This window comes from Cibotium barometz, chromosome 2 (assembly GCF_041138505.1).
Source record: "Cibotium barometz isolate CiBa-2024 chromosome 2, ASM4113850v1, whole genome shotgun sequence".
Lineage (NCBI taxonomy): Eukaryota > Viridiplantae > Streptophyta > Polypodiopsida > Cyatheales > Cibotiaceae > Cibotium > Cibotium barometz.
In genome coordinates, this window is record NC_141047.1 from 20,908,875 (window position 1) to 20,923,605 (window position 14,731).

The 14,731-nt window shown below is 43.8% G+C and overlaps 1 protein-coding gene across 8 annotated transcripts in view; it reads right to left on the minus strand.

Moving 5' to 3' along the window:
• The window catches only part of LOC147640798 (Alg9-like mannosyltransferase family), a 52,095-nt gene extending 37,632 nt beyond the window's left edge, over positions 1-14,463 (minus strand). For 7 of the 8 annotated variants that reach the window (XM_086815310.1, XM_086815300.1, XM_086815278.1 and 4 more), the window contains exon 1: positions 13,966-14,463. In XM_086815310.1, coding sequence (XP_086671436.1) covers positions 13,966-14,195 — 230 coding nt within the window. In that variant the 5' untranslated portion in view covers positions 14,196-14,463. The remainder of the gene's footprint in view (positions 1-13,965) is intronic. The other variant, XM_086815291.1, reaches the window with a different exon arrangement.
• Positions 14,464-14,731: the final 268 nt, after the last annotated feature.

Genomic DNA, 14,731 nt, shown 5'->3' on the forward strand with positions numbered 1-14,731 from the left:
CCTGATTGGACCCCAATTCACTTACTTATTAAGAGAAATTCGTGTTTTCTCTTCATGAGGATTTTTGGAGGCTGAAAACTCTGTTTTTCCACCATTTCTCTCCATTTCCAAGCTCTCCATAGCCATACCCAACTTGCTAGGGTGTTTTCCAAGCTTCCAAGAGTGTTTCCATGTGCTAATCACTCTCCTACTCACTCCCAATGACTGAAATTCAGCAAAACAGCTCTCATTTTTGCTGTAATTTCTGGTCTTTTTGCTGAAAACCCTAATTTCAGCCTTCCTTTCTCAAGTTGAACCATAGGGGAAGCTTTCCCAAGGTTCCCTTCATCCTCTTGAAGACTTTTGTCGCGAAGGATTGCGGCAAATCGAAGATATCAACACTTCTAAAGCTTCCAACGCGAAGGCTTCCGCTTGCAACAACTTCTATGAAGACTGGTAAGCTAATTGGACAATGTGTTGTCATTACTTACTCAGTAGAAGGGCAGGACTCCTTGTTTAGCCGCCTTGTGTAGTATTTCTCTTGTCCTATGTGCTCTTGAAGATGTTGCTACCTTGCTTGGTAGAACATAGAGCCAATGGTAGAGAATATGGGCACTGAAGTCGGGCCGGGCATCAAGGCAGCTCCTTGGTGATCTACATCGACATACCTTTGTTTTCTAAATGCTGAATTTCATATGCATTGGCATGGAGGATTTAGCAATGGATGCCCGTGAAGCTATGTATTGAATTTCTCCAATAGTAATACAATTTACTCAAGGGAGGGGTCGGCCGTTCCGGCTCATTGCGTGTCTCTTGTCAATTCAGCAATTTACTTCTTGTATTTGGGCAAGTGTCCTTCAAATCTTAGTGTATTTAAGTGTATTGATTAGCATTGTGTTCAACCAAGTTACATTGGTATCAGAGCATACGGTTCTCTTTCACTTCTATCGTGAGAGACGATCACCGTGAACACTAGCTATCTCTACACTTGGAACATTATGGACAGCCATACAATGAATGTTGGAGATGCTAATACAAGTGGCAGGGACAATGAAATGCATGCCTCTAATGCTTTATAGGATGAGCAAACTCATGTGGTGCACAATAGGGAACATGAATATGTGGGACAGCCGTCTCGTGGCAAAGAGAAGATGCAAGAAGAAGAGTCGATAGTCTTGAGGGCTGAACTTACTCGTATGCAGGTTCTTCTCCAAGCACAACAAGAAGAATTGAATCTCTATCGCCGCGAGGATTCATTGGTACATGATCGTTTGAAGGCCAAGAAAGCTGAATCTTATATGGATCATGCAATGGCAATGATTGCTCAAGAGTTGCACATGCAACCGAGGGATGCAGCACGTGCATACTTGGCTCGTACCGAGGATGCCTATGCAGAAAAGGCAACCATCCCACATGTCTTGGAATCCCCACAAGTGCCCGAACAAGAAGTTATGTCTAAGAGGATGAATCTCCATGCTATAGGAGAGGAACAATCAGTGACTTCACGCCATGCAGGAATATCTCATGTAGCCCGTGAAGGATACAATGTTTATGGCAGTGGTCAAAATGTATGTCAAATGCCATTGCCGGCTGAAAATGTACATGCACAACACATGCAACATGGGCTGCAATTTTCTGTTGGTGCAGGTATTCCGCGTATCTCTCATGCCACTCATGCCTTCGAGTGTGCTCGTGAGGGAGAAGCTATGGCTGAAAATGTATCAATGCATGTTGAGGGGCCAGCCATGCCTCATGCTTATAGGGCACATGTATCTATGCCTTATGCATCACCTTTTGGTCCAAAAATGATGCCAATTACAGGGACTGTCCCAATGGACAAACATGGGGGAAAACATGTTGAGATGCACACACATGCATCAAAGTCTCGTGACTTCAAAGCCGGAGACAAATCTGTGAAGTTTGACACATATCATGGGAAATATGATGCATCAAAGGCACTTGCTTTTATTGCCCAATTTGATATTGCTTTCAGTGATGAGGATTTCACTCAGAAATCCATGATCCGGCATGTAAGCATGTTCATGAAAGGCACTGCTGCCCATTGGTGGCTCACGGAGAAGCTCTCACCGAATCCTGTTAGATCATGGGAAGAGTTCAAGGAGAGGTTCTATGCTCAATTCTTGCCTCCCAATGCATTGAATGAGATAACAATGAAGTGGGATTGGGTAAAGCAAAATGAGGGGGAATCGGTAAATGCATATGTACAAAAGTTTTGGAAAGTGCTCTTGGAGGTGTCTCCATTTATGCATGTCACCGAGGCGGAAAGGAAGAGAAGGTTTCAATCGGGATTGCAACCCGTGTACAAAGCGGGATTACAAATGTATCCTGGTCATACCTTACACCAATTAATCGCAGCCGCCACCGCCACCGAGCAATTGGAACTCAAATTGAGTCGATCCAATAAGGCTAAACCCTCATTTCAAGGCAAAGAGAGGGCTGTCCAAAACCTGCAAAATGATGGACAGGCACCTAAAAGGGACCAAAACCAAGCCAAATCAGGTCCAAAAGCTGAAAATAAGTTTGCTAACAAGCGCCCTTATAAGCCGGCAAACTTTGGTCTTAGTGCTGAAAAGAAGGAGCAATATATGCGTGAAGGCAAATGCTTTACTTGTGGCAGCACTGAGCACATGGCAAGAGCATGCCCAAATAAGAAGAACAAAGCTGAAAATGCTAATGTACCGAAGCCTAATGTGCATATGGTTCCGGATGTGCAGGGCAACACTTCACATGATAGCAAAGATAGGGTTGTATGTAAAGCTTGGGGACAGCTCAAAGATCAACCCGCTTTGTTCATGTTTGATGATTGTGCATCGGAGAATTTCATATCCACTCAGATGGCAGCTGCTTTGGGTATTGAAGTGGAGGACATGGGTCCTCAAATTGAAGCAGGGGCTGCCTTTGTTGGTAGAGAAGTGCAGGTCATGCCTATTTTTGGCAAGTTGCGCATACACATTCAAGGCTATGTGGATCATGAGGATTTTCTTGTGGCGCCTTTGAATGGCTGTGATGTATTGCTTGGAAAGCCTTGGCATACACATATTGATCCGTGCAAGGCTTACAAGACTAACAGGATCACCTTCATACATAAAGGCCGAGAACATGTAATTGATGCTGGTGAAGAGGGTGATACCATTCCCCTTGTATCTCATGTACAAATTAAGAAAGTAATGAAAAAGAGTATTTTTGCAAACTTGATTTTTGTACGAGATCCTATTGAGAAAACTAATGTACATGTAAACACTCTTTGTAATGATAGGCTGAAATTTTTACAAGAGCACAATGATTGTTTTGCTGATGAGTTACCAAATGAGTTACCACCTGTACGACCGGAAGATCATCGCATTGATCTTGTGCCGGGTAGCTCACCACCTAATAGGCCAGCCTATTGTGTAAGTGCATCCCAAAAAGAGGAGATCATGAAGCAAGTGAATGAGCTTCTTGAGAAGGGTTTGGTTCAGCCAAGCTCTTCTCCATATTGTTCACCCGTCCTCTTGGTTCAAAAGAAGGATGGATCCTTTCGTATGTGTGTGGATTATAGAGCTTTGAATAAGCTTACCATCAAGAATCGGTTTCCGATTCCACGCATAGACGACATCCTTGACAAGTTGGATGGATCGGCATGCTTTAGCCGAATTGATCTCAAGAGTGGATATCATCAAGTGCGTGTAGTGCCTCAGGATGTACACAAAACTGCTTTCAGGACAGCATTTGGGCTTTATGAGTATCTTGTTATGCCTTTTGGTCTTACAAATGCCCCGGCTACATTCAATAGAATGATGGATCGCATATTCCGTGGGTACAGGAAATTTACAGGTGTCTTCTTTGATGACATACTAGTCTTCTCGAAGACCGAAGAAGAGCATAAAGCTCATTTGGCTATTGTTTTTGAAGAGCTCCATAAGCATAAACTCTTCATAAATGCAAAGAAGAGTGAGTTCTTCTTGTCAAAGATACATTATCTTGGGCATATTGTGACCAAAGATGGAGTGCGAATGGATCCTGCAAAGATTGATGCAATTCGGAATTGGCCCGAATTGAGTTCGGTGCATGAGATCCGCAGTTTTCTTGGATTATGCTCTTACTACCGCAGGTTCATTCGGCACTTTGCATGGATTGCTTCTCCTTTGCATGATTTGACAAAGAAGAAGGCCGTGTTCAAATGGACTAATTAGAGAGAGATGCATTCCTCAAATTGAAAGATGCAACTACTCATGGTCAAGTGTTGATCGTTCCGGATTTGCAAAAGCCTTTTTGTGTGGAATGTGATGCATCTGGAAATTGCATAGGGGCTGTCCTTAATCAAGAGGGACATGCCGTGGCTTATGAGAGTCGTAGATTGCATGATGCAGAGCTATCTCTTGGCATTTATGAGAAAGAGCTCTTGGCTGTAATTCATGCACTTACTATATGGAAACATTACCTTCTTGGGGCTGATTTCACTGTGAAGACAGATCACCAGAGTTTGAGGTATTTTCTTACTCAAACTAAGTTGTCAAAGAAGCATATGAGGATGGCCAATTTCCTCTCTATGTTTCATTTTCAGATCTTGCACACCCCAGGAAAGAAGAATGTAGTGGCCGATGCATTGTCACGAAAGCCGTATGTAGCAGCTATCTCGGTTGCCTCTCATGGGGACTTGTCTACCATGCATAATTTGTATCATACGGATGCTGATTTTGCCACTATTTGGGCTGATTTGATGGCTGGTCATGCACATGCCTCATATGTGATCAAAGAGGGTTATCTCATGAAAGATAATTGCCTATGTGTGGTGTCTGACATGAGGCAAAAGGTTTTGGATGAGTGCCATGCTCCTCCATATGCTGGTCATAGAGGCATAATGCCTACTACGCACATGATTGAGCGGTATTTCTTTTGGCCAGGTATGCGGAAGGACATAGAGGCACATGTACGTGCATGTATCACCTGTCAAAAGGTCAAATTTGATAGGCAAAAGGCACCAGGTTTGCTTCAGCCATTGCCTATTCCCACGCAGCCATGGGAAAGTATTACAATGGATGCTCCTCCATATGCTGGTCATAGAGGCATAATGCCTACTACGCACATGATTGAGCGGTATTTCTTTTGGCCAGGTATGCGGAAGGACATAGAGGCACATGTACGTGCATGTATCACCTGTCAAAAGGTCAAATTTGATAGGCAAAAGGCACCAGGTTTGCTTCAGCCATTGCCTATTCCCACGCAGCCATGGGAAAGTATTACAATGGATTTCATTATGGACTTGCCACGTACCCAACAGGGTAATGATGCAATTTGGACAATTGTGGACAGGTTTAGCAAGCAAGCTCATTTCTTGCCGGTCAAAAAGACCATCAAAGCTGAGCATATGGTTAAAATATATCTTGCACAAGTGTTCAAACATCATGGAATGCCGAAGTCCATTGTGGGGGATAGAGATCCCAGGACTACAAGTCTCTTTTGGCGGGCCTTATTTGATAATATGGGTACCAAATTAGACTTCTCATCAGCTTATCACCCTCAAACGGATGGGCAAAGTGAGGCTGCAAATTCAGCCGTGTTGGATCTCTTGAAATGTTATGTGGCGGATCAAAAGTCTTCTTGGGAGAAGTACTTACCGCTTGTGGAATTTGCATACAACAACACGGTGCATGCATCTACGGGAAAGGCCCCGTTTGAGATTGTTTATGGTAAGGTGGTTTTGCCACCCATCCTTCGCACAAAGGATGAGATATTTGCAGCTGATGAGTATGTAAGAGACTTGGATATTGCTTTTGCTCAGGTGCGGACAGCCATTGCAAGGTCACAAGACAAGCATAAAAAGGCTGCCGACAAGCATAGAAGGCAATTGGATGTTAAAGAGAATGATTGGGTATTGCTGAAATTTGAGAAAGCAAGACTTGCAAAGAGACCTGGCAAAGAGGGTGCATATCCTAAGCTTGCAACTAGGTACTATGGACCTTTTCGAGTGATCGAGAAGATCAATGAAGTGGCTTTCAGATTGGCATTACCTAGTCATTGGCACATACACAATGCTTCTCATGTGAGTCTCCTTCGCAAGTATGTAGGGCCCGAGCCCAGTGAAATGGTCATTGACGATCCACCAGAAGTGGACGAGCTTGAGGAGATCTTGCAGCCAGAGCAGATTGTGTATCACAAGGAACGCAAGCTTGCTGCAGGCAAAGTTGTGAGGCGTTACCTTGTGAAGTTTAAGAACTATCTTCCCATTGATGCTAAATGGGTAGATGAAGAGTTCTTCAAAGATTGCCCGCATGTGCTTCAGACATATTTGGATGCATTTCAGTTGCGGACAACTGTTTAGAAGCGGGGGGGAATGTCACCATTTGGCCACCCAAATGGTTCACTCTTGCTTTCACACTATGTACATATTGGATGGTGTCCATGGCCGTACCGTGACGGTACCCTGCACCTATATTATGAAATTCAGCATTTAGAAAACAAAGGTATGTCGATGTAGATCACCAAGGAGCTGCCTTGATGCCCGGCCCGACTTCAGTGCCCATATTCTCTACCATTGGCTCTATGTTCTACCAAGCAAGGTAGCAACATCTTCAAGAGCACATAGGACGAGAGAAATACTACACAGGGCGGCTAAACAAGGAGTCCTGCCCTTCTACTGAGTAAGTAATGACAACACATTGTCTAATTAGCTTACCAGTCTTCATAGAAGTTGTTGCAAGCGGAAGCCTTCGCGTTGGAAGCTTTAGAAGTGTTGATATCTTCGATTTGCCGCAATCCTTCGCGACACAAGTCTTCAAGAGGATGAAGGGAACCTTGGGAAAGCTTCCCCTATGGTTCAACTTGAGAAAGGAAGGCTGAAATTAGGGTTTTCAGCAAAAAGACCAGAAATTACAGCAAAAATGAGAGCTGTTTTGCTGAATTTCAGTCATTGGGAGTGAGTAGGAGAGTGATTAGCACTTGGAAACACTCTTGGAAGCTTGGAAAACACCCTAGCAAGTTGGGTATGGCTATGGAGAGCTTGGAAATGGAGAGAAATGGTGGAAAAACAGAGTTTTCAGCCTCCAAAAATCCTCATGAAGAGAAAACACGAATTTCTCTTAATAAGTAAGTGAATTGGGGTCCAATCAGGTGAAGGGACATGGGGAGATGCCCATTTATGAGTAAAAGGGGAGGATCAGGTCCTGGACATTGAGTCTTGTCCGCCTCGGGACTTCAGTGAGTGTGAACTTGGAAGCGGTCATAATTTATAAGTGACTTTTGGGCGCCCAAACTTTAATGAAATGGGAACGCATACACTTATAAATATTGGCTAAGTCCTAAGGGCTATTTGAGCCTAGATTGGGTAATACTTACCACGTGTTCACATGCCACACAACCATGTCAGCAGACAGTTTCACACGCACGGTTCACGGGCGGGCGTCCCCTAGCCCGGAACTACACATAGGTCATGCAGACATGAAAACAGCATGCAATTTCATTTGCAGGCAAGCACATAAAGATGCTATGCAATGCAGCATTGGCATGAGCGATTTCCGTTCATGAAACCATATAATACCAGGCGTTTCCAAGCAAGTATATGCGATACCAGACCCAGTGGAAAGCCAATCCTCCAGGCGTTTCCGGGCATGTACACAAAGGCACAAGTCCCAGCGGAAAGCCAAGTCCTCCAGGCGTTTCCGGGCATGTACACAAAGGCACAAGTCCCAGCGGAAAGCCAAGTCCTCCAAATATTCCGGGCATGATAACATCAAGTCCCAGCGGAATATCATATCCAACTATACAGCATGACAGGTGCATGGAGGATTTGGCAATGAATGCCCGTGAAGCTATGTATTGAATTTCTCCAATAGTAATACAATTTACTCAAGGGAGGGGTCGGCCGTTCCGGCTCATTGCGTGTCTCTTGTCAATTCAGCAATTTACTTCTTGTATTTGAGCAAGTGTCCTTCAAATCTTAGTGTATTTAAGTGTATTGATTAGCATTGTGCTCAACCAAGTTACATATATACATACATACATACATATATATACATATACATACATATATACATACATACATACACACATGTATATATATATATACATACATACATACATACATACATATATATATATATATATATATATATATATGCATACATGTGTGTGTGTGTATATATATATACACTGTCACATGCACTCTGCACTCAGTGCATGGTGACAAGATGGCTCATCATCAATAGTGCAACATTTGTACATTAAATCTGGTGTACAGAGTTCTCATATATCTCTCTCTCTCTCATCTCTTTAAAGTTTGAAAGTGGATTGCTAAACTCACGAAACTCAGGATACAGAAGACGGTGTGAGCATTTGTGTGACACGATCTTCCAATACAAAGACTTCCACTGCATATCACAGAAGTCCAGTAGCATGTTCCCAAATTAAAAAAGACAGATTTCAATCCGGTCTAGAAGTTGGGTATATTCAGCCCTAGGGCTGGCCTATCTATGACATCTTTTTACATGGCTATTTGTCACGTGCGCACCCATCAGGTGTACAAGTGGCATGGCATCATCAAGTATTAAGCAAGACATTTAAGTATTATTCAGGCATATATCAGCATAAGCATGTATATGGGGGTGTTTCAGCACCAACATCAGTACCTTAGCGTTCATAAGCGTATAAGGCATTTAGTTGCATCAGGTCGGGGTTGTTAGGACCAGCTGACAGCACTTCATGACCAGCCGACAGCAAGTTGTGACCAGCCGACAGCAGATATTCATTTATGGCAGATCGTGAGCATCCAGGAGCTGGCCGACCAGCATTATTCCCACGTATATATAAGAAGCGCATCCATTCAGTCCTTCATCTCAGTTCAGTTCATAGATCTCAGATCAGCAACGCATTGATCATCCTCTCCTCAGCGTTTCCTTCTTAGGCAACAAGGAGAGCATCAGTTCGTCATCTGTTCATCAGTTCAGCATCAGTACATCAGCGTTTCAGCATACAGACAGCATCGCATTAGTTCCAAGCATTCCCTTCAGCGTTTCCTTCCCAAGAGACAAGGGAAAGTCAATGGGACAGCAGCTCATCCAGCAGATAGTCATCAAATCAGCATATTCAGCACCATAGGCAGCATATTCAGCATATAAGTCATCATTCCTACCTCCTACATAGAGGGAAGCTGGCATCGAAGGGTGGACCATTTTGAGTGAGTAACCATTTCTTATTTCTAGAGAGAGAGAGAGAGAGAGAGAGAATGATAAACTTCACTTCTAAACCCAGTTCTCAAAATCTTGCAGGCCATCCTTAGGGATTTTCCCTTAGGACCCATCCATCTGCATTCTTGCACAGCATAGAGGGTTGCACATGGCTTGCATAGCAGTCATCTTAGTAGTCAGTCTTGCATCTGCAAGGCATACATGTTTGCCCATGAATTCTCTGGTGGGGAAGAATGACATCCATCATCAAAGGAGTACATAAAGATTTGGGCTTCAACTGGCAGCAGGGGGTTCTCTTCCACGGAAGAAGACGGAAGTTTTCTCCAACATCGCCTCAGGAGGTTTAGAGTTTCAGGAACGACAGAGATGGTAGGTGAAAGGATTCCAAAGACAAGTCAGGGGTGACTCAGGTATTTCCAAGCAATTTAGTAGCATTTGCCATTCAGTTCCCATAGTAGGCAAGTCTTTGGCTCAAAGGATTCAACTCCTACAGTCGACCTCAATCCCGGCAGAAGAAGTCAGAAGGGGGCAGTGGTTTCAGTGGAGAAGGATCACCAGGCCAGTCGAAAGGTTGCCAGGTATACCACCTAGCAACAGTTTAGCAAAGGGGAATGTCACGTGCACACCCATCAGGTGTACAAGTGTCATGGCATCATCAAGCATTAAGCAGGACATTTAAGTATTATTTAGGCATATATCAGCATAAGCATGTATATGGGGGTGTTTTAGCACCAACATCAGTACCTTAGCCTTCATAAGCATATAAGGCATTTAGTTGCATCAGGTCGGGGTTGTTAGCACCAGCTGACAGCACTTTATGACCAGCCGACAGCATGTTGTGACCAACCGATAGCAGATATGCATTTATGGCAAGTCGTGAGCATCCAGGAGCTGGCCGACCAGCATTATTCCCACATATACATAAGAAGCGCATCCATTCAGTCCTTCATCTCAATTTAGTTCATAGATCTCAGATCAGCAACGCATTGATCATCCTCTCCTCAGCATTTCCTTCTTAGGCAACAAGGAGAGCATCAGTTCGTCATCTGTTCATCAGTTCAGCATCAGTACATCAGCGTTTCAGCATACAGACAGCATTGCATTAGTTCCAAGCATTCCCTTCAGCGTTTCCTTCCCAGGAGACAAGGGAAAGTCAGTGGGACAGCAGCTCATCCAGCAGATAGTCATTAAATCAGCATATTCAGCACCATAGGCAGCATATTCAGCATATAAGTCATCATTCCTACCTCCTACATAGAGGGAAGCTGGCATCGAAGGGTGGACCTCAGCATTGGAGCAAGGAACAGTCCTCATCTTCAGCATTCAGCTCAAACCCATTCATTTAATATAGCTGCATTGCATTGCATTGACACTATCTATCTATTTCTTAAGCATCATTAAGTGAAGTTTAGTCAGCCTAAGGTTGTGTTTACGACGGTCAATCTCTCACATGTCACATTGGTATCAGAGCGTTACAGGGTAACCCGCCTTAGATCATTTTCATTCCATCAGTCATTCAGTCAGTCATCATGTTAATTGCTTCCGCACAGTTAAACCCAGTTCTCAAAATCTTGCAAGCCATCCTTAGGGATTTTCCCTTAGGTATGCATTAGTAACCCATCCATCTGCATTCTTGCACAGCATATAGGGTTGCACATGGCTTGCATAGCAGTCATCTTAGTAGTCACTCTTGCATCTGCAAGGCATACATGTTTGCCCATGAATTCTCTGGGGAAGAATGACATCCATCATCAAAGGAGTACCCTGCTCAACAGGGGGTTCTCTTCCATGGAAGAAGACGGAAATTTTCTCCAACATCGCCTCAGGAGGTTCAGAGTTTCAGGAACGACGGAGATGGTAGGTGAAAGGATTCCACAAACAAGTCAGGGGTGACTCAGGTATTTCCAAGCAGTTTAGTAATATTTTCAATTCAGTTCCCGCAGTAGGCAAGTCTTTGGCTCAAAGGATTCAACTCCTACAGTCGACCTCAATCCCGACAGAAGAAGTCAGAAGGGGGCAGTGGTTTCAGTGGAGAAGGATCACCAAGGGAGTCGAAAGGTTGCCAGGTATACCACCTAGCAACAGTTTAGCAGAGGGGAATGTCACGTGCACACCCATCAGGTGTACAAGTGGCATGGCATCATCAAGCATTAAGCAGGACATTTAAGTATTATTCAGGCATATATCAGCATAAGCATGTATATGGGGGTGTTTCAGCACCAACATCAGTACCTTAGCCTTCATAAGCATATAAGGCATTTAGTTGCATCAGGTCGGGGTTGTTAGCACCAGCTGACAGCACTTTATGACCAGCCGACAGCATGTTGTGACCAGCCGATAGCAGATATGCATTTATGGCAGGTCGTGAGCATCCAGGAGCTGGCCGACAGCAGCAAGGCTGGCCGACCAGCATTATTCCAACATATATATAAGAAGCGCATCCATTCAGTCCTTCATCTCAGTTCAGTTCATAGATCTCAAATCAGCAACGCATTGATCATCCTCTCCTCAGCGTTTCCTTCTTAGGCAACAAGGAGAGCATCAGTTCGTCATCTGTTCATCAGTTCAGCATTAGTACATTAGCGTTTCAGCATACAGACAGCATCGCATTAGTTCCAAGCATTCCCTTCAGCGTTTCCTTCCCAGGAGACAAGGGAAAGTCAGTGGGACAGCAGCTCATCCAGCAGATAGTCATCAAATTAGCATATTCAGCACCATAGGCAGCATATTCAGCATATAAGTCATCATTCCTACCTCTTACATAGAGGGAAGCTGGCATCGAAGGGTGGACCTCAGCATTGGAGCAAGGAACAGTCCTCATCTTCAGCATTCAGCTCATCCATCTCATCCCGAGAAGGATCTTCATCTAGGACAGCATCATAGATCTATTTAGATCTCATTGTAAACCCATTCATTTAATATAGCTGCATTGCATTGCATTGACACTATCTGTCTATTTCTTAAGCATCATTAAGTGAAGTTTAGTCAGCCTAAGGTTGTGTTTACGACAGTCAATCTCTCACATGTCACACTATTGCTAGTACCATTGAGCTTATGGATTCACACACAGCTGACCTACTAACTTCGACCTATTGACTTGTTGCCCGGGCACCCTATTAAACTACTTGAGTCTATTATAGTTGTCCAAACTTCCTTGTACATGATCGCATCTTGTAAGTAGGTTACATCTTGTATGCCATACTCACACACAAGATGTAACCTATTGGCGCAACTTGACACTACCTTGACGTAAAAACTTGATGGTGCCTGGTGGCTTGCCCCTCGACAAGGACTCACAATATGCACAATGCCCATCAAAAGGTAAGTTTGGTGTACTACATATTCCAATATGTCAATGAGGCACCCTAGTACAACCAATCATAGTCACAGGAAACGGTCGTTTCAGCCCCTAGAAACGCGTTTCTCCGTTTCAAGTCCCCATCCGTTTCCATGGCCGTTTCTCATTTCCCAAGTGATGTTGTCACAGGAAACGGCCGTTTCCACCCCTAAAATCTCGTTTCCCCATTTCCATTCCTCGAACGTTTCCGTTCTTGTTTCTCGTTTCTAGTGACTATGCAACCAATGCATGAAATATCCCCTCCTATTAACTTGTTGACGGGGCTAATGTCACTATTTGGACATTCTCTATGCTTCTCACCTCTGGACACGCTTTGGACCTATGGACAAGCTCCATACTATGGACATGACACCTCATGGACGAGCTTTGGACTTATGGACACGCTCATAGTGTGGACATGACACCTCATGGCAGAAGATTTATGTCTACACCAAGGGTCATGTGGACAGGCACCACATGGTAGGGGACTTATGACTACACCAAGGGCCAGTAGGCTGAATATGAGAGGCTAGGGACTTTGGTCCATGGCCGTATCCGAATTACGGTATTCTTGCTGGGCTGGAGACATAATGTCTACGCCCAAAATGACCACCTCCTACAAGCTAAATGAAAGGGAGATTGTCCAACACATTCTTATGCATGGCATACTTGCATGCCTAGAACTCTTTTCGCATGAAATGTTTTGCAAGATCTGTGTGTCTAGTTTATGGACATAGAACGCCCGTCTGTCAACTATGCGTGTGAATCTGTATTCTGACCTTGCTTGTGGGCTGTAGATAGGAAACTCTTGTTTAGTCATTCAAGAGATAATGCTTATTTTTCAGTTTTTCAAATTCACACTTCATTGAAGTGTGGGAAGACAGATTATAAGTGACTTTGGTTCACACTTCATTAGAGTGTGGGCAGACGGTTTATAAGTGAGTTTGGGCCTTTTATACCTTCTGGTCTCGGCTAGGCTACTAAATAGGCAACCCTTACATAAAGAGATGGACACCTATGTGGGCACTTGCTTGGGCACCCTCCCCACTTATGTGGAGAGGTGTGGCCAAATGTGAAGTGGCACAATGAGGTATCAACTTACATGTTGAAGACCACAACTCTATCCACTCTCTCTCCCCCTCTCTCATTAGAAGATTGGCATCCACTTGGAAGAGAGAAATTTTCAGGAATAACACATCAAAGCAAGTATCGCATTTCCATGGGTGCTTACAGGGTCCGACACTAGAACCTTTTAATTTGCCTTTTTTGGGCTCAGAAAACAATAATATGATCTCTCTCTCTCTCTCTCTCTCAAAATATTAACAAGAAGGGCTTACTTAAAGAGAAGTCTTATCTGACTACAAATTCATCATTAACATTTTTTGTATTATGATTAAAAAAGAAGATTCAGATGTTAAAGTTTATTCGTATAATTCTACGTATTAACTGATAATTCTGGATAATTACCCAAAAACTATGCCGTGGGCAACCTCCACTGATTGCCAGTATTCATCTGGATTGAAGAAGGTCTGCAGCACAAGAGCATTAACCAACCGGAAAGCGATGCAGCCCAACAGAAGCCTGGTTTCGTTCCAAGGGGTCTCTTTGGGCGGCCCAGTTAGCTTTCTACCATCATCATGGGCACTGCCTTTAATGTAATCTCTGCCTTCACTGTCTCTGGGCACCCTGTGCCTCATCGCACCCGAGACAGGGAGAGGGGGAAGGAGGGGTCAGTGGGTTGGATCTTGATACTTACAAATTACAATTAGCTTCATCTCATACTAGGTTCCCGCCCGCTGCTTACACATTAAAGCGCCCATATGTGACCTCACTGTATACCACGCCAAAATGTTAAAGTGCATCATAAGCACGTTGGCATGAATTTAACTAGAGTGCTTGGGTAACCTTATTTGCTTGTACAAGTGTACCAGTGTGGTCTAACAAATATGAAGTTGAATTGATACTAACACCAAAAATTCAAAGATAAAGTGTTGTTCAAAATTAGAAATGAACACACGTTGCATCTAGGACATAGTGCAATGTTGCCGACAATACTATCACACTCAGTATGCCATTGCTCGTATAACATCTCCATATTATACCACGTGGAAGCGTTCGACATTAGCAGTTGCTTTCTTTTCCTCAAAGTATTAATTTCTATAGCATGTCTTCTTCGTAGGCATGTATAAGTTTCGGTTTGCCATGTTACCTATAGCAAATGTATTTCTTGCCA